Here is a 26,146-nt window from a genome sequence, read left to right as displayed (position 1 = left end):
GAACTGAGGTGGGGGTCGAGGAAGGAAGAGGCTTATTTCCCTACTTCGAGGGGTTTACAGTCCAGTACAGATGAGGACACAGGATCTAAAATGGCACCTGAGGGACTTCCCTGAGGGTCCAGTGGTTAAGACTCCGTGCATCCAATCTAGGGACCCCAGAGTACATCCCTGGTGAAGGAACTAGATCCCACATGCCAGCAGTCAAATAAACTTTTAAAGTGATGGCGGGGGGGGGGGGGGCATGTGATCCATCCAGACAAAACTAGATATATGCAAAATCCCTTGATAACTTGCTGATTGGAACCTGTTTCTTGGTCTGCCAGTGAGCCAGGGCAGTTTGCTCACTTGGGGCCAGCCCAGTGGCTTTAACCTTTGTAAGGTGGCATTGGATGTCAAGGCAAAAGATCACGATTTTTGACTTTGCTGTTTCTTTCCTGTCCTGGTTTTCTGGGCTCTGAAACGGCACCTTGCTACTGGACATGTAATGCTATAGACTTCCTCAAGTGTGCCGAGCTGCTGAAGAGTTTGACTTTGTAAAACCAAGTGTTTCTGATGGTGTACTTTCAGTGACTGTGATTCTCCCTAACCTTTATAGAGTTGCAGTTTGTTTATGGTGAGTAAAAGATTTCTTCTGAGTAGCTTAAAGCAAACCATAGTTACTTTCCATGTACTCTTTCTGTTTGGTAAGAGCTTTAGGTTACAGTCACCCAGAGTGGGGAGAAAACAACAAATTATTTGAGAAAGCAAGTTTTTAGTTGAATTTCTTTGGCCAAACGGAATGGCTAAGTAGAGGAGAGGAGGAGGATGTGGGGAGCAGGTGGGATGAACAGGTCATCCTGCCTGAAAATTGAATAGCGGGGACCAGAGGATCAGGAGGGTTAGCTAGTGTCTGTTCTACTCTAGGCAAGAATAAGGGGTCTGCTTATGAGGAAAACCTCACAGCCAGGAGTGGCATTTCCCCTACTTTGAGAAAAGTATGTTTTAATGTGGTTGGCAGCCTTTTCTTGATAGTACCGGGTACATGTTGGTGGATTTGGCCTTCATGGTCTAAAGGTAAACTTGTAAGAGAGGTTCCGTTCACCCCCGCTCTGTGGTAGCCTGAACAAGTTGTTACGTAGTTCCATATCCACTGCTTGAGCTCTGGAGAGCTGCATAGCATGCCTTTGTCTTGGACTATTCAGATGGGCTGAAGAAGGTCAGTCTTAAAGTCTTGGCTTTCGCAGATCAACTCCATCATTTGAAGAACTGGTTTCCTGTAATCACTTTTCCTTTTTCCTCACCTCCTTTCAAACTGCAGACTCTGGCCTGGTTGTCCCAAGTATTTCCTACGAGCTGCATAAAAAGCTGTTGGCTGTGGCTGAGAAGCATGGCTTGACTCTGGAGCGGAGACTGGAGATGACAGGCGTGTGTGCCAGTCAGATGGCATTGACCCTGCTCGGAGGACCCAACAGGTAAATGCCCCCAGGTGGGTGGGGGCTGAGTGTGGGATGACGCTGCTCTGCCTTGGCACCACCATGGTGCCTCATACACACAGGGGTTCCGTTTCTGCTCCTCAACAGAGTCTCTGTGAAGTCACTTTCCTGGACACTACACAGCTTTTGTTTGCCATTCTCACCCCTGTCCTGGGAGTCCTCATTATTCTCCCAGTGCTTATGCATGCTCAGTCATGTCTGAGGCTTTGTGACTCCATGGACTATAGCCCTCCCTCCGGCTCCTCTGTCCATGGGGATTCTCCAGGCAAAAATACTAGAGTGGGTTGCCATGCCCTCCTCCGGGGATCTTCCCAACCCAGGGATTGAACCCACGTCTCTTATGCCTCCTGCATTGTTGGCAGGCGGATTTTTTACCACTGGCACCACCTGGGAAGCCTCTTCTTCAACAAACCACTCTTTGATTCTTCCTTTCTGGTCGCTGTTGACTCTAAGACTCCTGCCAACTACCAGAGGCTTGCCTTCTAAGAACCTCCAGAGACCCAGTTTTGGTACAGCTGAGTGATAGGGAACTCAGACAGTACAGTTGAGGGCACTTCAGTAATGCTATGGCATGATTAGTTTTGTGTTTTAAAAACTTTGGCTGAGTAGATTAGCAGAGACAAGATTGGAGGACATGAGACCAGTTAGAAAATTGTAACAGGAAACTGAGCCAGGGGCCAGGTGATGGTGGTCCCAAGTAGGGAAGAGGGGATCAGAGAAGTGGGTAGATGAGGGAACTTTTTAAAGTAAAATTAAGAGGGCAGAGTATTGAGTGGATATGAAAGGTGATTGAAAATAAAGTGTCAGTGATCCCTGAACTTTAAAGCGTTCTAGCCTGGACACTGGGATGGACAGTCACCATGATAAGGAACGTGGGAAGAGGAGCAGGCATGGAGGAGGTGGTAGGTTTTGTTTTGGATATGTTGAGTTTAGGACTGTGAGACATGCAGATGGACTATTAGCAGTCTGGATCTGAAGTTTAGATAAAGGTCTGAGCAGAAGATAGAGATCGGAAGTCATCAGCTGGTACGTAGTATAAGAATAGGCAGGCTCTGTTAAGGAGAAGGTGTGAGGAGAGGAAAGGGCCTAGGGTGGAATTCTGGGGAACATCAGCATTAAAGCCTAATTAAGAGATGAGCCTTCCAAAATAGCTAAGAAAGTTTAAAGCCAGAGAGGTAAGAGAACCAAGAGGGCACGGTTTAAGAACCAAAGAAATGGTGTTTGAGGAATAAAGGGATGGTTGGCAGTGGTGATGCTGAGCGAGCAAGCACATTTAAGGTTGACAGGTGTCTGCTGGATTTATCAGCGAAGAGGAGGACATTGTTAGTCTTGTGGGAGAGTGGTGGCTAAGGTGACCCACACTGACAGTGAGGTTTCCCCTCCTTGCTTCTCCACTCCTCTCACCCTGTAGAGTTGCGTTCATCCGCCTTGCCCCTTGACTTAGGCCTGCTTTCCCACCCGGATCTCTGGCCTGGCCTGTGCTGGGGAAAAGCCAATGGAGACCGCACAGGAGGACATGGTGCAAGTTGCCCTCTGCAGTATATCATGCCCTTGGGTCTGCTGACTGTTGAACCTCCTCCCAGAGCAGCCACTGGGGCAACCCTTGGAATAAGCTCTTCCTGCAAATATTTGAGGCCATTAAGTGGCTTCCCAGAAATAGCAGTTTGGGGGCAGGACCTGAATGTCCTTCTCAAGTCCATTCCTTTTTGGTCAGCTTTTTGTGGTTGACTGTCCTTGTGCCTGTCTGTTCTGTCAGTGTCTGAGCTCTCAGAAGGGCCAACAGTACTGTTCTTTGCAACAGTTGCTGGCTTTTCTTTGAGAAAGATACCTCCGTAATCACTTTCATGTATGTTAATTGTTGTTCAGTGATGTCCGACTCTTTGCGACCCCATGGACTGCAGCACACCAGGCTTCCCTGTCCTTTACCAACTCCCGGAGCTTGCTCAAACTCATGTTCATTGAGTTGGTGATGCCATCCAACTATCTTGTCCTCTGTTGTCCCCTTCTCCTCCTGCATTCAATCTTTCCCAGCATCTGTCTTTTCTAATGAGTTGGCTGTTCACAGCAGGTGGCCAAACAATTGGAACTTCAGCTTTAGCGTCAGTCCTTCCAATGAATATTCAGGGTTGATTTCCTTTAGGATTGACTGGTTTGATCTCCTTGCAGTCCAAGGGACAAGAAGACAAGAGTCTTCTCCAATACCACAGTTCAAAAACATGAGTTCTTTGGCGCCTTCCTTATGGTCCAACTCTCACATCCATACATGACTACTGGAAAGACCATAGCTTTGACTAGATGGACATTTGTTGGCAAAGTAATGTCTCTGCTTTTTAATACACTGTCTAGGTCTGTCATAGCTTTTCTTCCAAGGAGCAAGCGTCTTTTAATTTCATGGCTGCACTCACCATCTGCAGTGATTTTGGAGCCCAAGAGAATAAAGTCTCTCACTGTTTTCATTGTTTCCCCACCTATTTGCCATGAAATGATGGGACCAGATGCCATGATCTTAGGTTTTTGAATGTTGAGTTTTAAGTCAGCTTTTTCAATCTCCTCTTTCACATTCATCAAGAGGCTCTTCAGTTCCTCTTTGCTTTCTGCCATAAGGGTGGTATCATCTGCATATCTGAGGTTATTGATATTTCTCCCAGCAGTCTTGATTCCAGCTTGTACTTCACCAACCAAGCATTTCACGTGATATATCCTGCTTATAAGTTAAATAAGCAGGGTGACAATATACAGCCTTGACGTACTCCTTTCCCAATTTGGAACCAGTCCGTTCTTCCATGTCTGGTTCTAACTGTTGGTTCTTGACCTGCATACAGATTTCTCAGGAGGCAGGTCAGGTGGTCTGGTATTCCCATCTCTAAGAGTTTTCCACAGTTTGTTGCGATCCACACAGTCAAAGGCTTTGGCATAGTCAATAAAGCAGAAGTAGATATTTTTCTGGAACTCTCTTGCTTTTTCTGTGATCCAAGGGATGTTGGTGATTTGATCTCTGGTTCCTCTGCCTTTTCTAAATCTAGCTTGAACATCTGGAAGTTCTCGGTTCACGTACTGTTGAAGCCTTGCTTGGAGAATTTTGAGCATTACTTTGCTAGCGTGTGAGATGAGTGCAATTGTGTGGTAGTTTGAGCATCCTTTGGCATTGCCTTTTTTTGGGGTTGGAATGAAAACTTGACCTTTTCCAGTCCTGTGACCACTGCTGAGTTTTCCAAATTTGCTGGCATATTTAGCACAACTCGTTAACATCATCATCTGTTAAGTGATGTTAAGTACCATGGTATGTTAAGTATCATGCATTTTTTCACTGTGCCTTCATATTAGCATTTAATTTGCTGCTCATTGCTTCACCTGGAAGGTAAATAGTAGACCAGGTTTTAAAATGAGCAAGCTAGAGCTCAAGAGAGCAGAAAGACTTGGCCCACGTGGCACTGGTGGTTCACGGTGAAGCTCAGTCTCCAGTGCCTGGACTCTGACCCCTGCTGTTGGGTCTGTGGGTGTCGTGGTCTGCTTTGAGTCCTCGGATGGGGGATGCCTCTGTGAGAGGAAGAGTTCATTTAGGGAATAAACCCGGGCGAGTCTGATGTGAACTCTGCAGTTTTCTGTGAGCAGGGAGAAGTACTCACTATATTTCCTTACGATGCAAACATGGTGGGGAGAAATTAATGACTTGGTGTATATGAAAGTACATTACCAAATTCCCCTGAATTTATTTGGAGAGTGAGGATTTCCTCTTTGGCATGACAACATCTGTCCTCCTCTCTTTGGAGAAAACCCATAAGTGACTGTCCCTGCTCCACCCCAAGCAGGGACCTAAGCCTCTTTCTGACTGTTCATCTCCCCTGCCTTCCTGCCCGGGGGCAGACGGCACTGCCTGGCAGTTGGGCATAGCTCTAGGGCTAATTTTAACCCCCCTATTTACGGCTTATCTGAGACCAGAGGGGTCTCAGCCTTTCTTTTGGGGTGGGGGGGTGGCTTCACTTTGAATGGCATAAAGCTGAAATGAAAGTGACTTCATCAGAAGTGAGTGTCCAAGGCAGCTCCCCACCGGGAAGCCCTTAGCCTTCTGCCTTCTCTGTGACCAGAACTATAATGATGGCAGCATCAATTGAGTACTTTTGGTGTCAGTTCCTGTTCAGAGTGCTTTACATCCATTCACCCACCCAGCAGTCTAGGAAATACAGTAGCTCCAGCATTGCCCTTATTAGCTTACTGGCAGCTCAGAGAAGAGAACTTGGACTGGCAACTAATTGAGTATGATTTACAACTGCCCTCTTTGGTACTTGCTGTGAGTCTCTTAGGAGTTGAGCCAGAGTAATCCTAGAAGGAGTGGGTCAGAGATTCGTAAGTGAAAGGCTTTCTGGGCAGGTGAAGTAGTTTGAGCAGAAGCAAGAAAGAACCGTCAGGTGCAAGAGAGAGTGATGAGACCAGTCTTGCTGCAGCAGAGCAGGCACACTGGGGAAGAGTCAAGAAGGCTGCAGAGGTGGAAAAACCTCTGTTGAGAAGTGTTTGATGTAATAGGTCCTACAGTGAGAACAGAAAGTGTTCTTAGTTAGAAAGCAGTGTTCTGGCAGCGGTGTTGCACGGAACAAGGTCAAGCGAACTACCTAGTGCGTGCTAAGTCGCCTCAGTCATGTCTGACTCTTTGCGACTCTGTGGACTGTAGCCCACCAGGCTCTTCTGTCCATGGGATTCTCCATGCAGGAAAACTGGAGTGGGTTGCCATGCCCTCCAGGGGACGTTCCTGACCCGGGAATTGAACCCAGGTCTCATGTCTCCTGAATTGGCAGGTGGGTTCTTTATCACTAGCTACACCTAAGAGGACCCAAAGATGAGGTGTGGGACAGTGGGAAGGCCACCCTGTGAACTTGGCCTGTAGTAGATTTTGTCCATCCCCTCTAGAACCTGGGCCCTGAGAGCAGCAGGTGCCAGGAGGTGTCCGGTATATGGGGCAAAGGATTGGCAAGTCTCGGCTGATGATGCTTCTTTACCTTCTGTTCCAGGCTGAATCCCAAAAACGTTCACCAGAGGCCTACAGTGGCCCTGCTGTGTGGGCCTCACGTGAAGGGGGCTCAGGGTATCAGTTGTGGAAGGCACCTGGCCAACCATGATGTCCAGGTCATCCTCTTTCTGCCCAACTTTGTGAAGATGCTGGAATCCATTACCAATGAGCTGTCTCTCTTCAGCAAGACCCAGGGCCAACAAGTGTCTAGCCTCAAAGGTGAGCCCTTGCACAGGGTTGGGGCCCGCTCCCTCCTCAGTGCTTTCATGGTCTGCTGGTGCCGCCCAGTGGTGACAGGTGGAAAAGCACCACAAGCGTAAAGAGCACTTTGCTCATGAGTAGTCTTAGAGTCTTAAGGAAGTAAATACCTTCCTTGCCTACATCCCATCCCTTCACCTTCTTCCTTCTCCCACCACTCAGATGGAGAGGTGGGGATCCATTTAGTTTTTTCACGGATAAGTACAGAATGGGCACTGTTCCTGACACTGGGGATATGGTGGTAGATTTTTTTTTTTCTTAATCCATGCATTTGTGGAGCTTACATTCTGGTTAGGACAGATGACAAGTGACATTTCTCTCAGGTCAGATGGTAGTAAGTGTTATGCAGACAAATAAAACAGGGAAGGGAGCTTGTGAATGTTGGAGGGTTGGGTGGAGGGTAGCAGTAGACTTAGATGTTTTAGGGCCCTGTCATAAAGGGCCTGTGGATCTTTATGTAAGGTTTGAACTTTTAGTCTGAGTGAGATGGAGAGTCACTTTAGGAATAAGTAGCAGAAAGATATAATCCAGCTCGGGTTCCAGACGATCATTACGTCTGTTGTTTGAGCGCAGACTGTAGACTTACACACATTTATTAAGGCTATTGTAATAATTGGAACGAGAAGTGATGGTGGCTGAGACAGCATGAAAGTGATGAAAGGTGGTTAATTTCTGAAGCAATATTGAAGATAAGAGTTTATAGACTGGATGTAAAGGATAAGAGAAAGAGAAGGGTAGAGAACGACTCCAAGGTTCTTGACCTGAGTAACTGGAAGGATGGAGGTGCCATCACTGAGATGGGAAGAGCTGAGGGAGGTTTGGGGAAGAAGAGCAGGAGCTCAGTTGAAGATGCCCATTGGATAGGCAGGTGGAAATGCTGATTGATGGAGATGAGTCTGGAGTTAAGTGAAGGGATCCAGTGTGGAGTTACAAGTGTGGAGAGGTGGTATTTAAAGCCGTAATGAGCCTGAATAAGGTATCTTCTAGGAAGAGAGAACAGATAGGATGTTAGAGTGGGTTCTTTGGATAGAAGTTTAAGGGACCAGCTAAGAGACAGGGAAAGAGTGGTCATTGAAGGAGAAGGAAAGCCTGGAGAGTCTGGTACCTGAAAGACGAGTAAAGAAAAGAGGGTGTGAGCAGCTGTGTCAGCAGGCCTTCCTAGGTTGAGTTCAGATGAAGATTGAGACTTGACTACTGGATCCAGCAGTGTGGAAGCCCCTGGTGATCTTGACAGGAGCAGTTTCAAGTGGTATGGTGAAGCATGGTCTGATAGGAGTGGGTTTAAATGAGAACAGGGCAGAAGTGGAGCATGCAAATGTGGCCCAGAGAAAGGGCCTTGCCAGGGATCAGATGGCAAGATGGGGCCAGAACCTCAGTCTCTTAACTCTCAGGTCAGGCTCCTGTGGGCATGCAGAAGGGAAGATGCCATTCCTACTCTCAAACCTCAGGGCTCATATGGACACCCCCATCCCCACTCGTAGTGGCCTGTTCTGAGACTCTAATTGAGGTATGTCAGTACTTAAGGCTGAGACCTGGGAAGGGGTCCTCATATGTGGGTTCCCCCTCTTAAGATCTGTAATATGATGCCCTTTTCCAGGCAGTTATTCTTCCTCAGCTACCCACAAGGCTTCCTATCCCAGTTGCTCCAGGATGTTCACCCTTGAGTTTGGTCTGACTTCCGCTAGTCTCAGTTTAACCTCTTAGGCTGGTCAGGACTTATGTGCTTATTGAGCCATCTGTTCTTACACTGTGCCAGAGGCCTGGTGAGAGCAAAGAAGCCTTTTTAAACACCTGGGAGAAGTGAGAGATTCCTTCGGCGTTCTTAAGTTTGGGCTGCAAGAAGGACTCATTTTTATAATCGTGAGGGGACCAGCAAGGCCAGGCTGTGGGAGCAGGCCAGCCTGGTGTAGAGTGAGCACGCTTTTGCCTGTTCACACTTCTAGGGCCAGACAGCAAATGGCAGTCAGCCCAGTTCTCCTGGGCCCTGGTCACATCCTCCCCCCGAAGGCTGACTTGGTAATAGAGCCCACCCTCCCAGAGCTTATAATTTACCAGGAAGTTAGATGTGCAGAGGAGGCAGGGGCCTCATGTCCTGAGAAGCTCTGCTCACCCAGCACGACAGTGCTTCAGCCTGGGAGCTCCACGAGGATAGTGGTCCCATCGGGCTGATGTACCCTTGGTCTCTAGCACCCAGCCCAACCAGGTCTTGGAACTCCCGGAGCCTGGGTCCCGGCCCAACCTTGAAAAGCCTGGCCTCTGCAGAGGCATTGGAGTGGTGTCTGAACAAGACACTCTTGGGGTCACTGAGGTTCTTGTCCCAGCCTGGACTGCTTTCTACTTTATAGGGGTTACAGATGGCACTCTTTCCACCTGCAGATCTGCCCACTAGCCCTGTGGACCTGGTGATCAACTGTCTGGATTGCCCTGAGAATGCCTTCCTGCGGGATCAGCCCTGGTACAAGGCAGCTGTGGCCTGGGCCAACCAGAACCGGGCGCCAGTACTCAGCATAGACCCTCCTGTGCATGAAGGTGAACAGGGCATTGATGCCAAGTGGTCACTGGCTCTGGGCCTGCCTCTGCCTCTGGGGGAGCACGCGGGCCGCGTCTATTTGTGCGACATCGGCATTCCCCAGCAGGTCTTCCAGGAGGTGGGCATCAACTACCACTCGCCCTTCGGCTGCAAGTTTGTCATCCCACTGCACTCTGCCTAGAAGGGCTCTGGGCGGGCTGGACCTCGTAGTCCCCTGCTGCTCCTGACACTGAATTTGACAGCGAACGCCTTAAGGATGTGAAGCTTCATGGACCTTGTTGTTAAATTTTTTCTCTTTTCATTTCGTTTCTTTGAAAGAACAGATCATATTTAAAACTGACCTGTCATGTGCCCTGAGCCAGGGAAGGCTTTCCCACCGGGGGCACGGGGCTAGTGGCAGGCTAAGCGCACAGTGGCTCCAGGCATCTCTGCACTTGGCCCCCTGCGTGGTCAGGTGGGGCTTCGTTTACAGACACAGGCAGCTCGCAGGTTTACAGCCACTGGGCCTGGGCCCACGCCTCGCGGGGTGGGGCAGTCCTGTTGGGGGCTCTCTGCTTGCTCTGGTTCAGAGCTTGTGGCTTTGTCTCCCCTGCTTCCTCCAGCCAAGCAGCCCCTCCTCTGATCATGTAGAACTGGCTGTGCTGCCGCTGTCCACTAGGGGGCAGACTTGCATTCTCGGTTCAGTTTGAGGGCTTTGAGGCCTTCCTTGAGCCCCACCGCAAGATGATTTGGGGGCTTTGACCCTTTCTCCTGAGCTGATCAAGTTTTGTGCTAGGGTTTTTTTTTTTTTTTTTTTCCAAGGGTCCTTCCTCCTTTCCACTCCATCACTCTGAGAGGCAGGGAAGGGGGGCAGGGTTGCATCTGAATGGTGTTACTGTATTGGGATTTTTTTTTTTTTTTTTTTTACTGTTTTTCTGTTGTCTGCAGCCCAGGTAGTGTAAGCTTATGTTACTGTAGAACCACAGTGCCCATCTTGCCAGCAGTGCCCCCCAACCCCATACTCTCTAGCTGGGGACTGAGCCTTTGCCTAGTCTGGGGCCAGACCCCTCAGGGTGCAGCTTTAATGTTCAGTATTGGGGAGGCCCCTGGGGGAGCCTGGTGCTGAACCAGAAGAGGCTCCCTGGTGCTTCTGTCCTAAGCCACCACTCCCCCCTCCTCCTTGCCTGCACATATATCCCTACTCTCTTCTGCCCCCTCTGCCCTTCCCCTGAAATGGTCCATTGCAGCTGTGGGTGCATGTCCCTCCCACGTGGGCTCTCCCCCAGCCCCCCAGCTTTTACAGTGTCTGGGCCTTCAACCCTTTGATTGTCCTCTCTAGATGTGTAGGCTCAGGGCCAGCACCCTGTCTCTAAGATGCCAAAATGAGGCTAGTTCTGGATGAGCTAGCTGGTGGGACTCAGCCTTAGGAACACAGTGCTACTCAGATCCTAAGACACTGAGCCCCCAGATGTTCACAGGCCCCAGAAGTTGGCAGAACAGGAGCCATGTCCTAGAGTTCCCGAGTGGGGCCCTTGCAGAGGCTTGTGCTTTAAAGCCTTTTTCAGGGCTTCAGGCTTCCTTCTGCTCTGTGCCCACCCAGTATGGTTAAGGGGGTGAGTGGAAGGGCCTGCCAAGGATCATGGATGCAGGGTAGGCCCTGGTACCCTGGGTTTCAGGATGCTTATCACTTTCCTTATCGGAGCATAGCTGGGGCAGATTAGGCAGGGCAGAGAGGGCTGGTCCCTCCTTCCCTCCCAGCCTCCCTCAGATGTTAAATTGTCTCCAGCGGTGGATGGCGGCCAGCGACTGTGAATCCCGCGCTGTGTATCCTTCCTGAACCTCTGCTCACTCTCAGGGCCGAGAAGCTCCTGAATGAGGCCCTCTCTAGAAGTGGGCCCATGGTTTGAGGAGCAATGCTGGGTTACAGGCATTTTAGTAAGCAACCATTCAGCAGGCTCTGGCTGCCTGTTTATGCGGTGAGGTCTCCCCATTGGGTCCAGTGAAAAATGAGCTAGGACCCTGGTCCACAAGACTCTGCTTGCTCCAGTGAGTCATGGTGACCCTGTGGGTGATGGCCTTGTGTTGAGGGGCCACTGGGAGTTGGTGCCCAAGCCTCTATTTTCTCCCCAGGTGGCACTGGAGCCTCTTGCTGCCCTCAGCCTGGGCCTTCCCCAGTGGTGGTAAAGATAGCATGATTCCTCCATCTTCACCTCTTTTCAGAGGTATCCTACCCACAGTGCCCAGTCCCCACGGGGCCCCAGTCAGGTGGCCAAAACTCATTCATGCAGCTCTTGGGGAACCAAAAACCAGCACTACAATAAAGCTGAATGACGGGAGTCTTGTGTGCTGTGGTACATTGCTCCGTGGGCTGCAGTGAGGTACTGCGTCCCCAGCCCTAGGAACCTGCTTGATCCTCACCTGACCTCAACCAGCCAGTTATTGGACATACACAGCCTGAAGTCTCAGCCAGAGACAGGGCTGAAGGAGAGGTAAACCCGTGGGCCATTCCTGGTATATTCTTCGGGGCTGAGAGGTATAGGGGCCAGCAGGGACGCGGGCGCAGGACAGGGCCCAGGTGCTTTTCCGGACTGTTGAGCAGACCTGCCGCTGCTCTTCTGGGCTCAGGGGGACACCCGAGCTTCTGGCTAGCCTTTCCGGGCCTGGCCCAGTTCACACGTAGCTCTCCACAAGCAGCACTGCTAAGAAAAACTTTATTAATAAGGTAGGGAGGGGAGAAGGCAAGGAGCCTGGAGATGGACACACTGGTACCAGGGGTTACAAACAGTAAGAAACACTTTATTATAACTTTACAACATATAAATAGCTTGGGTCAAATCTGTGCTTTCTGGCAGCTGGGCATCAGGTCTCCTCCCCTGCAGGCTCCTGCCTTCCTTCACATTGCACTGTTCACTGGGTGGCTCTGGCCCTGGGGCCGGTGGTAGAGGTTGGAGGAAAGGGGCCGGGCAGTCCAGTCCCGCTCTCCATCTCTGGTGCAGTGGCCGCACGCCTGTCATCTGCTTGGGTTGCGGCTGGTGTGGAAGGACCGCTCCTCAGGGGTCAGACCAGCAAAGAAGGGGTGCAGCAGGGCCTCCGCCAGTGTGATGCGCTGGGCAGGGTCAAATTCTAACATCCTCCTCATCAGGTCAAACAGCTGCACGTGCTCCAGAGTGTCTTGGAGCATATAACTCTGCTCAGGGACACAAGGTGCCTCAGTGTCATGGCAGGCCGGGGGAAGCCACAGCCGGTCCCCTCGCCTCTGGGAAGCCTTGCTGCACGGCTGAGGCGGCAGGATGCCCCCCGAAGGACTACTTCTGCCCTCCTGGACAAGGAGCAGCTCTTTGCTTTTCGCGCCTGTAATCATGTCTGCTCTGAACTTGTCAGGTTACCGGGTGTCTTGCTGGCTTGATGCCTCAGCCCCCATGTGCAAAGTTCTGACAGGTGGGTAGACACCTCTGTGAAATTCACTTGTCCAAGCACCAAATGCAGTTGACAGAGGCTTCCTGGCCATGTCTACGTCTTCCCCCACCCTCCCCTCAGTCCTGCCTACTGAGAAAAGAGGGAGCGGGAAGTAGCAGGGTCTTGGACATCTGGCTCTTCGGATGCCCCCCGATTACATCAGAGCCACCCTGTGGGAAAGGGGAAGAGCTAAGGGCCCCTCTAGGGCAGTTTGCAAGAAGCCTCACTGCCAGCACCCGCAGCCTTGGGCACAGCCTCCCAGAGCCGGCACGAGGCGGCCGTTTCTAGCTGCCTGGCCTCTGCTGTGTCTGCCCAGTGCCTGGGGGGGTCCTTGCATGCAGTGAGCTGGGGGAAGCCAGAAACTGACCTTCAGAGGTTTGCAGTTCTCCTTCACATACCGGCCGTCAGAGCTGTTCTCATCCCAAACCAGGCCCCCTTTGTAGAAATATTTCTGCTTCCTGAAAACAAAAGACAGGAAGGGTGGAACCTTAAAGTGGGAAAGACAGCAGCAGTGTGGAGAACAGCAGCGAAGCAAGGCAGGGGACCCTGGCCTGATCCAGCAGGAAGGTCTGGGCAACAGCTTTGCCAGGTCACCCCGAGGCAGGAAAGCCCTGAGGGAGCAATCCTTACCTTGTCCGGTGGATCATGTGTGATGGGATGGGCCCTAGGATCTTCTCCATCATCACCAAATGCTCTCGGTTCTCGTGGGTCTGTGGAAGGGTGAGGGACACAGCAAGTGGGAATCATGACAGCCTCTGCCCCCTCAAGGTCCCTCGGAGAATAACGGTTAAGAAAGATGGTCAAGGTCTCTCCCGGCCCCAGGAGATGCAAACCCACCAATGGGACAGCAGCCCCAGCCTCTCTGACCTGGTGGCAGCCTGGGACCAGGGGGGAAGCCAGCCTCTTCCCTCAGGGTGAGACTTCCCAACCCATGCAGCGTACTGCATGGTGACACAGCTCATTCTGGCTAGTTCTTCTCTGTCCCCAGAAAGTGCCCTGCCCAAGCCCATCTCCATGCCCTCACTCACACTGTGCCCCTTGGCTGGAACACTCCTCCCACCCCAGTCCTCCTTCCCTGATGACTGACTGCAAGAGTCCCCGAGTGTTCCAGCTACCCTGACTGACCTCTTCCTTCCCAAGCACCTACAACCCTCAGGAGTCTAATCTCACAACATGCTGGTGAGTGGGTGGGAGTCCCTCCCACACTAGGCCTCTGCAGCTTAGGGCAGAGGGGTGATGAGGGAGAGGCCTTACCTGGAAGAGTGTGAAGCCCCGGTAGTACTCAAAGAGAATGCAGCCGATGCTCCAGACATCACAGGGCTGTGCCCAGCCCAGCTCTGAAAGCCAGAATGGGGTGGGCTATGAGACTCAGCTCTGTGCTCCCAGCCCAGAGGTCACAGGGCAACTACCACGCTGTCTGGCAAGACTCCTGGCCAAAACCCAGTAGAAGTCCCTTTCTTAAGACCAAGTCAACAGCCACAGAGACTCAGGACACTGGCCCCTGAACAGGCACCGCACTCCCTGTTTTCATAGCCTGCCAACAACTGCCTGCTTTATCGGGCTGGGAGCTGCAGTCACTCACCGAGGATCACCTCAGGTGGACGGTAGTGACGGGTGGCCACGATGGTCGTGTGATGCTCGTGGTCAAACGTGGCACTGCCGAAGTCAGCCACTCGGATGCTGGTGTTCTTCACGGACTTCTCCTCACAGCTCTGGGGGGCAGGGAAGGGAGCCAGGTCAGGAGTCTGTACTGGTGGGTAACCGACTCCTGGAACAGGGCCTTGACCATTACCCCACCAATAAATACCTTGTGCTCATTGTAGAGGGTTTCAAACTCAGAATTCACAAACAGGATGTTCTCTGGCTTCAAGTCTGTGTGGGTCAGCTGGTTCTCATGTAGAACTGGGGGAGCAGGAGAGGAGGGAAGCAGACACTGAAAACCTGGGCTTCCTCTCTGGCCCGCCTGCCAGTGCTAGGCCAGCTCCCTCTTCCAGAGCCAGCCTGCTAGAGCCCTCAGCCCCTAACCTCAGCAGTGGCAGAGGGAGAGGACCACACTGTCTCTGCTCTTCCCTCTCAAGGGTTCTCTGTACTTATGAACTCAGAGGGTTCTAATTCTTGAGGGGGCAGGGGAGATGCCTTCCATTTAGAAAACCTCCTCCTACCTGTCTGCAGGGGACCAGGTCTCTAACCAAAGCTGCATTATCAGTCTTGGAGTGGTTCCCTCTCCCAAGCACCAGCTACATAATTTGCAAGGCCCAGGGCAAAATGAAAATGTAGGTCTCCTTATTCAAAAGTTACTTAGAATCTCAAGATGGTAGTAGGAGAGCATTAAACCAAGCACAGGGCCCCTATGAAACGATGAAGCCAGTCCTGCCTTTCTCCCCTCACCCCCCGGCCCTGAGCAGGGGAAGTCTTTTCCCTCTTTTTCCCTCCAACCCTGTCCCACCGACGGTTGTACGCTGCCACTCATCTCTTTTCCCATCTGGTACTCAAGACCCTCCCAACGGTGTAGCCCATCTCTCTTGACATGGGCCCTCTCTTCACCACAGTGAGCTGGCAGCACACGCCAGGCTCTGGGCCAGCACTGGGTGGCTCACCTGGCTTGGAACACTCTCCCCGGTCCCGTCACCTATGCAGACCCTGCCAGTCTAGCTCTAGGTCTAGCCGCCTCCTCTCCAGTGAGCCTTTCCTACCTGTTTCAACCACTACAAATCCTGCAGCACTGAACATAGGTGCCACCTTAGAGGCTGGCAGACAGATGGGAAATAATGGTGAGACAGACGGGGTCTGTGGGTGGGATCTACCAGGTCAGTCTGTGACCTCTTCATCCTATGCAGGAAGGTAGGAATGGGGCTGGTACGGGGCTAAACCTAGAGCATCTCTCTCCCTTTTTCTCTTCCGGAGAGCCTGGGGTCAGAGGCCAGTCCAGAGGCCCCTGGAGGGGACGGCAGCCTCTCCATCGTCACAGCTGCCTACTTGAAGGCCTTTCAGCCAAAGGGGCCCTAGTGTCTCAGGCCCAGCAGAACAGTCAGCAATGTGTTGGAGCAACTGATGGGAGGGCAGGGCCCCCAGGTGCCTTTGCTGTAGACAGGAGGCTGCCCCTGCTCCACTTGAGGGTGGGAACTTACATCTAAGGGCGTGGCAGAGCTGGTAGGCCATGTGCCGGACATGTGGCAGAGGGTAAGGCTGGAAGTTATTCTCCTTTAGGAACTCAAAGGTGTTCTTGCCCAGGAGCTCAAAGGCGATGCACATGTGACCGTGGAAGTTGAACCAGTCAGACATCAAGACGCACAGGCTGGAGAAGGACGGATGGGGCTCAGGGTCTGTGCTGGGGGGCTGGCTGCCCACCTGCTCCCTCAGGTGAAGACAGTCCCACTCCCTCCCAGGCTGCTGGGTCACAAACAGGATGCAGATTCACAAAAAAGAAAACTATGGGCACAGTCCCTGCTCTCAGAAAGGTGGAGTAACCAGGCCACTCCATAGGACGAGCGCCCTCTGCCAAGCTTCCTGAGTCTGCAGGGCTCAGCACAGTGCTTGGCGGAGGTGAATGTTCCGTGTCTGTGTGCTCCTTTGGATATCTCTGACGACGTGAGCATCCCAAACAGTTTGGGGTTCATATCTTGTCTAATGCCCACCACAACCCAGTGAAGCCTCTAATTCACAAATGCAGGGCAAGGAGGCCACCTCAGAACATAGAGTTGGTTGCAGTGGAGCCTAGACTGAAACCCAGCTGTTCCTTCCAGCAAAACTCACTCTCCGGACCCCCCTGGCTCTGGCTGTCGGGAGAAGGCATGGTGCCGACCCAGCAAAAGGGCACTGCTCGGCCCCACTGAGTCTGGGCCGCTGGGCTGGACAGACACTGACCCCTAGGAAGCTTCCCACCCATTCCCTGCCGACACTCACAATTTGTTCTCTTTGTCCTTCTCCTTGATCTTCTTGAGAACGTTGATTTCTAGCCGGGCGGCCTCCCGGTACTTGCCTACATTGCGGATGATCTTCAGGGCAACCTGAGACTTCCCTCTGGACCGGGGAAGGAAGCAGCAGTCCTCATGAGAAGCTATGCAGCCCCTCCCCCACCCTCCACCCCAACCCAGCAACTCCTCGCAAATGCTACTTAGGACTCCAGGAACAGGGCTGCCCTGAAGACAGCAGATTCTTGATGCCCAGCCTGCCCCACACAACTCCAGACCTCTACCTGTGCAATATGAAGTTACTGTTGACAACCGTGCCAGTCTTAGGTTTTTATGCTCTCAGCTGCTGCCAGCTCCCAGGAGGAATGGGCAGAGGAGCAGAGCCCTATCCTGCTGACCAGCACCAGCCCTAGAGCTTGCTCAGTTACCTGACCTGGAGGCCAGTCAGTCCTGACCCTGGCCAGGCCATCCCACTCAGAACCCTCTGCAGCACCTCCTGACCCTGAGCACATCACGAACTCTACACAAACTGTTCCTCCTGGGGTTCCAGAAGGGAGTGAGAGCCTGGCAGGAGGGAAAGGTGCCAGCAGAGGTTCTTCCCCTCACTGAACCCCAGGACCGATCCCTCAGCACACCTCCGGGCCCCACCTGCCTCAATACCAGCCATGGCATTTGTCAGAGACCCCCGAGCACCAGGAACCCTTATTCAGCATCCAATGAGGATTTTAATAATTCCTGCTCCACACCTCCCACCTTACCCCCAGCACCACCCCTGTATGCCATGAGCAGGTGCCCAGCACAGAATTACTGGGGAGGTTAGGCTGTCAGGCCCAACACTCTCAGGAAGGGAGAGCCAGTGCTCAGATGCCCAGTGGGAAACTAGAGTGATAAGCCCTGGTCCACAAGGGTGTGGCCTAAGGCCTCTGGGAAGCTGGCCTTGGTGCCAGAAAGGTTCACAGGTCGAAGGGCAGAGGCATCTTCTAGAACACTGTGCATTTTTCTCATCCCATTTTCCCAGATTTTCAGAGTAGGAAAGGACCTCAGAGGAAAAGCCCTAACTCCAGACTCCTGGAACAGCATCCCTTAGTAGCATTCCGACCCTTGAGATGAACTTATCACTTCCACACAGCTACTGCCAGAGTTGGGCGGCCCTTCCTTTCGTGGAGCTGAATTCTGCCTTCTCACAACAAGCCCACTGGCCAACTCCCTCTGGACTCCCTAAAGGTTCCCTGAGCCCTGGGCCTGCCCTTTAGTGACTTCAAAGGCTCGCTTCCCATCTAGCTGCTCAGAGTGGCAGCCCAGAGAGCCCTCACGTGCCACAGCTCTCAGATCTGCCGCCTCTCACCACTGTCTCGTCTACGTGTCCCTAAGCCCACTGGTCCCAGCCCTGACTTCTTGGGCCACATGGGGTCTGAAGAGTGTTTAAATGGGAACTGGGTGCCCAGGGAGGCTTCGCTGGTAATAATCACTACCTTAGATTGGGGTCACATGGCAGGCTGAATTGCTAGGTTTAACTGTCCTCTCCAGGCACCCCTCAACATGGGAGCACCAAGTAGACCAGTGGCCAGCTCCTCCATTCGAGCTGGGGGATACAGGCAGACCCTGAGCATGCTTCTTCATCCCTAAAATCATACAAGAGTCACGTACAGGCAGCACGTGGCTCAAATAAGACAGCAAGGACACAAGCACTTTCTGGCCAAAGCGCCATACCAAAGAGAGGCCATTTAAGGCTCAAAGGCAGTGGGTTCGCAGGCAGCAGTCTCCCAGCCTAAGGGAGAGGAGGCAAGGGTTCTGGTCTCAAGGAATGGCAAGGGACAAAAAAGTTTTTCACTGTTCAGCCTATAAGGGAGCAAGGGACCCCCAGCAGGATCCCGACACACACAGGTGTACCCCTGCTCTACCTGAGCACATTCAAAGGGGCCCAACCCCTAGCCACGCTGCAGAAGGCAGCAGCCTGCTTGATGAGAAAGCCCAGGGTCTTGTTCCTCTCAACGGGGGCCTACGTGGCCTCTCAGGCAGACCTCCAGAGGGTGGAGGCTCATGCTTGAGTTGGGCTCAGCAGTATGCTCAAACCCCTGCCAGGCCCCTAAAAGAGCTCACAGGAAGCAGATCCAGACCATGGCGGGGCCAGGGTCTTGCCCTGTTCTGATCTCCACCACAGCCCTGAGGAAGTGGGGAAACTGGAACAGCACCATTCAATAACCATCAGTTCTTAGGCAGAGATGCCACATGCCCATGAATCCCAGGAATTTCTCCCTATTTTAGGGGATCAGCAAAAACCCAACATGCATAGGAGCTTTGGTGCTACTCTTCAAAGAGAAAAAGGTTAAGCTCTGCCACCACCTTCAAGAACCTCGGGCCAGCTCTTCCCAGGAAGACAGCTTACCTGGCATGATCCAAACACTCCACCACCTTGCCAAAGGTGCCTTCACCCAGGTTCCCCACAATCTCATCTAGGAGAGAAAAGAAACAGGGCATGAGAACCTGGAGGACGGAGGGCTGGCAGCTCCTGTAAGTTCACAGCATTCAAATTCTCAAAAACATAAAAGGTTTCTTTCTCACTGCTACACTCTTAAAAACAGAAGTTGCTAGCGTCTGTGTCATTCAGGCAATTACTGGTGGCCCCTCTAAGGCACCACGCGCAATAGAGGCCCCTCGGGCAGGAGAGGTCTCGTCTAACAAGGGGGATAGAAAGTAGAGAGGTAAAGTTTTACGAAAGGTGGCTGTACATCGCTCTTGGAGCCAATCGCCGATCCGGCACACCAGGTGGCCCTCCTTGTCATCTTCCACACTCCGGCTGCTGCGCTTACTGCTCTGTTGGCTTCTCTGCATGCACCGCCCCCCGAAACGCCATCCGACCAATCGCATGGTAGGCGGTTCCGATTGACAGATTGAGGTGTCAGTCAAAGGCAGAGGTGGAGACGGTGAGGAGCCGGTGGGTTGGTTGATTGGATTTTCCAGATCCCAGCATTTCATAAGGCACACAGCATATATAACGATAGGGATATTGCAAGGGACACGTCAAGACACAAACTGACTTCAAAAACAGAAAAGTAAAAACAGCTACAGGTATGTAAAGAAAACTCGGACATTATCTAAGAGAGAGGCGCCGCAAATGCTCAGAAAGACGCCCAGCCTCTGCTGCTAAGGGGCTGGGCCACGTAGAGAGTCGCAGGCCTGACTCCCACCTCCACTGAGTCTCCCCCTCCCGGCCCTCCCGTGTCGGCTTCGGCCAGGGTGAAGACGCAGTGAGAAGGGTGCAAGAAGACGGCGGGCCAAGCCTCGGTCTGATCATCCAGAATGGTCAGAGGCCACTCTGGTTCAGCTGCAGAATGCCCAGTCTGTCTGCCCACGCGGTCCTACACACGCCCGACAGCTGCCACCTGCCCCTAGACAGCATCTGTGGCCAGACTCAGCATCACCAGCAGAACCAGTCTTTCGTCGGCAGCCCTTGCACCACCAGCCTCAAACAGAGAAGGAGCGCTGGATCCTCTGGGCTGGTCGACTCTCCAAGGCCTACCACCACGACGGCCCACACAGGCCCCAAGCCAGCTCCTGCCCTGGCCTTGGCACCGAGGCGACTCACAGGCCAGGCCCAACCTGAGCCTCATGACAACAAAGGGCACCAAAAAGAGAAGAAGCAGAGCCACACACCTGTGGCAGTGTGCAGAGAGGGTACCAGGCCATGCCGGATGCCTGGTCAACCCTCAACCCACGGCCACTCAGAGAAGTCACGGGAAAGCGCGGCAGAGAAGACACCTGGACCCCCTCCACCGCTGCACCATACTCCTCAGGGGCCTTGCGGCCGGGAGCCAGTGAGGGAGGGCAGAGGGCTGGGAAGGGAAGACAAGACAGCATATACCCTCCGAGACACACAACTGGCCTTCCTTCCCAGAAAGCTGAGCGCAGAGCAGGTTCCCGGTCTGAGCAGAGATCTGTACAACACTCCACAATAAGAATGCTTCCAAGGCCCTGCTCTGGGCATGTGACCTGCAACTGGACACGGCCGGGAGCTGGGGGCCTTTCTGCCATTTCTTCACAGGCCCCACCCCACAGGCAGCTCATCCCCCTCGCCTAGACTGCCCCTCACATGAAGAGGTGAGGCTGAAGAGGGCGTGCCTGCAGGTCAGAGTGCAGGTCCCAGTCCAAGCTCACTGACAGACGGACCCCGCCCTCCACCCATGGGCACTCCAGCCTCCAGGCCTTTGGTGAGGGGTGTGGAGAGGAGACTGCAGAGGTGGATGCAGTCCACACCAGTCAGAGCACTCAGCTGGGTGGCGGGGCAATCTCTGGGTGGGAAGGACCAGGTCAAACAGCTCCAGACCACATACCAGCAACCCTACTAAGGATCCTGAAGAAGTGTCCCTGGCCACTCGCACACGTGGCCTGTGCCTGGAGCAGTGTGGAGACAGGGAGGCCAGGGGCCAGCCAGCGCCGGAACCAGAACCCCTACGTTGCCATTGCCAGTGGGCCAGAAGACAGAGGAGCTGGGCCCCTGCTCAGCCCTGCAACTGGACCAGACAACACATACACACAACACACACACACACCAAATGCGCGTGCATACGGCTGGCAGTACTCACCCAGACCAGCCACCTGAGAGAAGGCTAGAAAGAGACGAGGCCTTCGAGCCCCAGCAGCACACTCTGGCCACCACTCACCGAGGAGGCGCTGCTACAAGACCTGGTGCGGCGTTTGTGGCAGTGGTGGGCATGCTTGCGGGCCCGGTACGGCTCCCTCTCCCGTGACCGCCGGCGATGATGGCAACGCGAAGATCCATAGTAGTCCTCTCCAAAGGATGGGCTCCGGTCTTCACACCGGTATGTGTCGCTGTCACGGTGCTCCCGGTATCTCCTCTGGTAGGGCAGGCGGTCATGGCTGCCAAGAGTCACTGGTCAGAATTTCCTCCCCCCTAAGCAGGCTCCTGCTGCCAGGCAAGACTTGTGTGGTGGGGGTCCTTGCAAAGGGCTCACAAGGGTCGCCTGTTGGAGCAGAGGCATCCAGACTACGGGAGGTGGGGAAGGGGAGCACGTGTATGTGAACTCCAGACCCCGGGCTCCTGACGGCATCCTTCCAGGGCCGTAGGAGGCAGAGCACGGGGAAGGTGGGCATGGCGGAGGGCCTCTGAGGGCTCCCCCATCACAGAGCTCTCTCTGGCCTGCTGAGACTGTAATTTTGGCCTAAGGGCTGAGATAAGACCAGAGATCAACCTCTGGAAAGGGCTGAGATTATGTTCCTAACCCACACTGAGGAAGGCTCAGAGGTTAGCAGGGGAGATGCTGGCCTACAAAACGGGGGAACATGTTAGGAGAAGGAAGACTCAAGGAGAGAGAAAGAAGGGGGGGGCAAGGATGGCGGTGAACTGAGGCCAAGGAGTGCAGGTGAGATCCGAGAAGAAGACGGAAGAGGACAGGGCAGTGATCCAGATGCAGCCCAGCAGAGGTGGCAGTCACCTGAAGAGGCCCAGGGTGCCACAAGCCTCCAGACTATCTCCCTAGCCCAAAGGGGTAAGGAGTCCTTTCTTCTGACCTAATTCCCTCTCACCTTCTAGACCGAGATCTCCGGGGTGGAGGCTCCCTTCGAGACGGGTATCGCAATCTCCCTTCGTGCTCCCGACTGTAAGACCTCCTCCTCTTCCATCGGTAGCTCAGGTATGGGTCTGGCTCAGGGGAGCGGTATCGCTTACAGTGATGCATCTAGGCCACAAGAAATAGAAAGCCCTGCTGAACACACAGCCAGCCACTGGGCTGCCTAGGCGCTCCTGAAGAAGAGGCCCATTGTTCTGTTTGGGGGCAGCCCCTCCCAGGGGTTTATGAAGTGATGAAGAACTCTGAGGTCACACTGGTCAAACAGCAGACAATGGGTAACACCCTTCTCTGCTGGTGAGCAAACAAACAGCTGCCTCCCCAGCACAGCGTCACTGGCCTGGTGGCCTGAGCACTCAGGGAACCAGGTGAGCCAGGACCGGTGTTGAGGCAGAATGCAGGAAGGGGCTGGTGAGCACCCCCACAGAAGACCCCCAAGAAGAAAGGGAGCCTCGTGCTCAGTTCCCTCCTGCTTGTCTGTAGGGTCCTATGAAGGGCCTGTTCTGTTGAGCCAGAGGTCAGAGTCAAAAGGCTGCTGGCAGGGAGCCAACACGCAGGAGCAAGGGGTGAAAGACCTCGAGTTTGAGAAGCCAAGTTGCCTGGTTGAGGCCCTGAATTGTACCCCACTCAAGGGAGCAAGGACCACAAATCAGTGTGAGGAGCCACAGGCAGAAATGAGAAGACCATGCCCCGGACAAAGAGGGGCCCCCAAACATTCCCGAGCCCACCTAAGGGTCTGGTCAAGCAGACATGGGGGTCTATCCAGTCCTTGTTCGTCTAAATTCAGTCTCAGAATCAGTAAAGATGCCAGGCGTCTTCAGAGCAACCAAGTGAGTTGCCTGAAGCCTATTTAGCACCCTTAGACCAACTGCCACTGGTGCCATGCCCAGGCAGAGCCTCACCCCCACAGGACCATTACTGTTCCCTCTTCTAAATCCCCTGATCCAGTACCCTCTTTTGTGCCCATCTCAGGAGGAGCCAGAAGGTTGTCTGTCTGGCAAGCTCTGTGTTCACAGAGGCTGGCCAAAAGGGCCCCACCTCACTATTCCTAGTTCAGTGGGAATTTATGTTCACCACAGGAAATTGCCAGGTTGGTTCAGCCACGAGCTATGTGAGGCCAGCTCCCTGTTCCACCCATACCCCCAAACCTGACACTACTCCCTTGGGAGGGCTCGGTCAGAGACTATAGCTAGCCTCCCTCCCAATCCTTCACTTGGCCATAGCCAACCAATGATGGTCAGTCCTAGGCTTGCCTGATGAAGCACATTTTGGACAAATCCATTGAGGCTGCCCCATCTCATGAGAAGGGTCTGGAGGAGAAAAGGATGGAACAGCTCTCCGTGAATGAGCAGGTCACCAAAGCATATCTGACAAAACACCTGGGAGCTTTCCTGGGATCCCAAGAAAGTCACTGCCCTCAGTCTCCTGGCTAGCAGCTGTCTTCTGCCCTCTACCTGAAAGTCTAGGCCCCAGCAACCCTTGGAGATAAATTCTTTGTTAACAGCTCAAGAGCTCAGACTGCAGTTCTGTTTTGGTGATCAGCAGATCAATGTTTCACTGTTTCCCTGCCATTATGGCTGGGTCAGGTCCCCAAGTAATGGAATGAAGGCAGTATCTCACATCTCACTAAGTGACACGAAGATGCTCCAGTGACCAGAACAAAGGCACTGCCCATCCTCACTGGGCAAAGCATCAGACCTGGTCTAGTCCACAACAGGCCAAAGACTCCTTCCTGAGACCTACAAGGTTCATGTACAGACATGGTCATGTTAATGGAAAGAGCACAGCTTCAGAGTCAGAGAGAAGTCAATCTGAATCCTGGCACTGCCACTTCCAGCTTGTGCCTTTAGGCAAGTTATTAAACAACTCCAACCTTCAGCTTCCTCTTGCAACACGGGGATAGTAATTTCTTACAGGGCTCCGTGAGGATTAAATTATGCCACCCTTTAAGTAACATGCCTAGTACATGCCTTAAGGTCAAATGCCTAGCACAGGTCTGGGCCCACAAGACGTACTGAAGGCAGCTTTTCACTAACAACATTAAAAAGGTTCCAGGTAACACCTCTGGGTCTGTGTTAAATGCCTTAAGAGCATTGTGTGTATGCATGCTAAGTCAATTCAGTCATGTCTGACTCTGTGACCCTTTGGGCTGTAGCCTGCCAGGCTCCTCTGTCCATGGGATTCTCCAGGCAAGACTACTGGAGTGGGTTGCCATGCCCTTCTCCAGGTGATCTCGACCCCGGGATGGAACCTGCATCTCTTACATCTCCTGCATTGGCAGGAGGGTTCTTTACCACTAGCGCCACCTAAGGACATTTTAAAAGTCCCTTCCAAGGAACCAGAGGGGAGAGACCTTTGGGTAGAAAACCCTGAACAAAATCCCAGTGCTGCTGTTTACTGGTCTCTTAACCTTATACAAGTCACTCTGGGCCTTGGTTACCATATCTGGAAAATGGAGATAACACGACCTCCCAGCCAACTTGGCAAAGGAGAGGACAAGTGTAAGAGCTATATAAAACACCATACACAAGGCAATCATAGAGAATATAACTTCCTTTAACACATTCTAGGCAGCTGAAATATTGGAAATACCAGATGCTCATTATTTCCAGCTAGGGCTCTAGGGCCCATTTCTCATCAATTATCTCTAATTCTTAGACCTCTGCAAACAGGTTGTTAAAAGAAGGTAGGGCCACAATTATGCTCTGGAAGGCTCTGCTCTGCACAATGAAGAAAAAGGTAATGCGAAGAAAACCAGGCAGAGGATGCCAGCTTTTTTTTCTGAGCACAGGCTTACATCTCATTTGCTGCTGCTGGCCAGAGAACTGGGCTGACAAGAAGAGCAGCCAGCCAGGTCAGCGGCTGCCCTCCCGGATCCCTGCCACCCCAGCGCCCCACGGTTATTTTTGGCTGACGCTGCCCCACCACTGCAACCTCAAACCTGCCACCTTGCAAGCCGCCACCACCGGGTGAAACGCTCCTCCTTTTCAAGGGCATGGAGGAGGGAAGCTGGAAGGCTGCCAACTCTGCTTCGACGGAGCCCTGGCTCAGGCGATTCCCACCCCAGCTCCACACCAGGACACCCGCACCCGGAACTAAAGCACAGAGACTCCCGGAGCGAGGAGCAGCCCGGGCATTTGTACTGTCAGCTTGGCCTGGCCCCTCTTCAGGGCTGGAGCGGATCCATCATCACAACAAAACAAGCAGGGGGCCTGCGGCCCTCGCTCGCGTCCCTTTCTGACGCTCGGGTCCCAGAGATCTCAGAGCCCAGTCCCCCGTAACCGCCGCCAGTGGAGGCGAGGGGAGACCTGGGGTGGGCGGGTGGGGGGCGGGGGAGGCAGGCCAGCTTGGGCCGGAATCAAACTCCAAGCCGCGCGGGGAAGAGGTGTCTGCGAACTAAGCCTCGAGCCAGGGGAAGGGGAGGGTCTGAAAGCCCCTCCAGGGTATCCCAGGTAGGGCCCCGACCCCATTCCGCGGGCAGGCTGCAGGGCCAAAACCGGATGGATCCCAGCAGGGGCCTCAGAGGCCTCTTCTGCTCGGACGCCGACACGCGGGTGCGAGCGGTCGGGGTCTGTGGTGATCGCCCTCTGGGGAAGAAGCGGCGGGTCAGGGGTGAGAGGTCGGGGCCGCGGCCTGAGGTGGGCAGAGAAGAAAACGAAAGGGAGAAGCCCGAGACCGAACCAAGAGCCCCGAGACCCACACCTAGCGCGCCCTCCCCGCCGACTCACCGCCCGCCACTGCTCTCGTCGCGGGCCCGGGCCCCACACTCACCGTCTCCCAGGCTCAGGCTGCTGCTAGGCCCCACTCCCCGCTCCGAGCGCCTCTTCCGCTTCCGGCTCCGGCCTCCGCCCGTGGCAGCCCCGCCCCTCGCGTGACGCAGCCGTCCTCAGCCTGGGGCTAGACCTGGCTCGGCCCCCCGCCCCGGCCGCTCTAACCCCCGACTCGAAGGCTCT

General features: G+C 53.6%; 2 protein-coding genes across 5 annotated transcripts in view; one reads left to right on the top strand and one right to left on the bottom strand.

Annotated features, from left to right (window-relative positions):
* Window positions 1-11,577, top strand: part of EDC3 (enhancer of mRNA decapping 3) — a 57,416-nt gene extending 45,839 nt beyond the window's left edge. For both annotated transcript variants that reach the window (XM_043489406.1, XM_043489407.1), the window contains 3 exons: window positions 1,298-1,451; window positions 6,476-6,693; window positions 9,109-11,577. In XM_043489406.1, coding sequence (XP_043345341.1) covers window positions 1,298-1,451; window positions 6,476-6,693; window positions 9,109-9,443 — 707 coding nt within the window. In that variant the 3' untranslated portion in view covers window positions 9,444-11,577. The remainder of the gene's footprint in view (window positions 1-1,297; window positions 1,452-6,475; window positions 6,694-9,108) is intronic.
* Window positions 11,578-12,016: 439 nt separating this feature from the next.
* Window positions 12,017-26,109, bottom strand: CLK3 (CDC like kinase 3). Of its 3 annotated transcripts, none has more exons than XM_043489409.1 (13): window positions 25,922-26,109; window positions 22,153-22,304; window positions 21,270-21,486; window positions 19,338-19,434; window positions 18,995-19,061; window positions 16,601-16,717; window positions 15,826-15,992; window positions 14,505-14,599; window positions 14,280-14,409; window positions 13,952-14,034; window positions 13,328-13,407; window positions 13,065-13,155; window positions 12,017-12,428 (listed from the first exon to the last, which is right to left on the bottom strand). In XM_043489409.1, exons 2-13 carry the CDS (start codon window positions 22,302-22,304, stop codon window positions 12,252-12,254), a joined length of 1,473 nt encoding a protein of 490 aa, XP_043345344.1. In that variant the 5' UTR covers window positions 25,922-26,109; the 3' UTR covers window positions 12,017-12,251. The 3 variants fall into 3 exon arrangements, with proteins under 3 accessions (XP_043345344.1, XP_043345343.1, XP_043345345.1); XM_043489408.1 differs by having other exon boundaries at window positions 25,965-26,109; XM_043489410.1 differs by lacking the exons at window positions 19,338-19,434; window positions 22,153-22,304; window positions 25,922-26,109 and having other exon boundaries at window positions 21,270-21,362.
* Window positions 26,110-26,146: the final 37 nt, after the last annotated feature.

The sequence above is a fragment of the Cervus canadensis genome, chromosome 17 (genome assembly GCF_019320065.1).
Source record: "Cervus canadensis isolate Bull #8, Minnesota chromosome 17, ASM1932006v1, whole genome shotgun sequence".
In the NCBI taxonomy this organism is placed as follows: Eukaryota; Metazoa; Chordata; class Mammalia; order Artiodactyla; family Cervidae; genus Cervus; species Cervus canadensis.
Note: the sequence above shows the minus strand (reverse complement) of the source record. Positions and strands in the feature narration are given on the sequence as shown.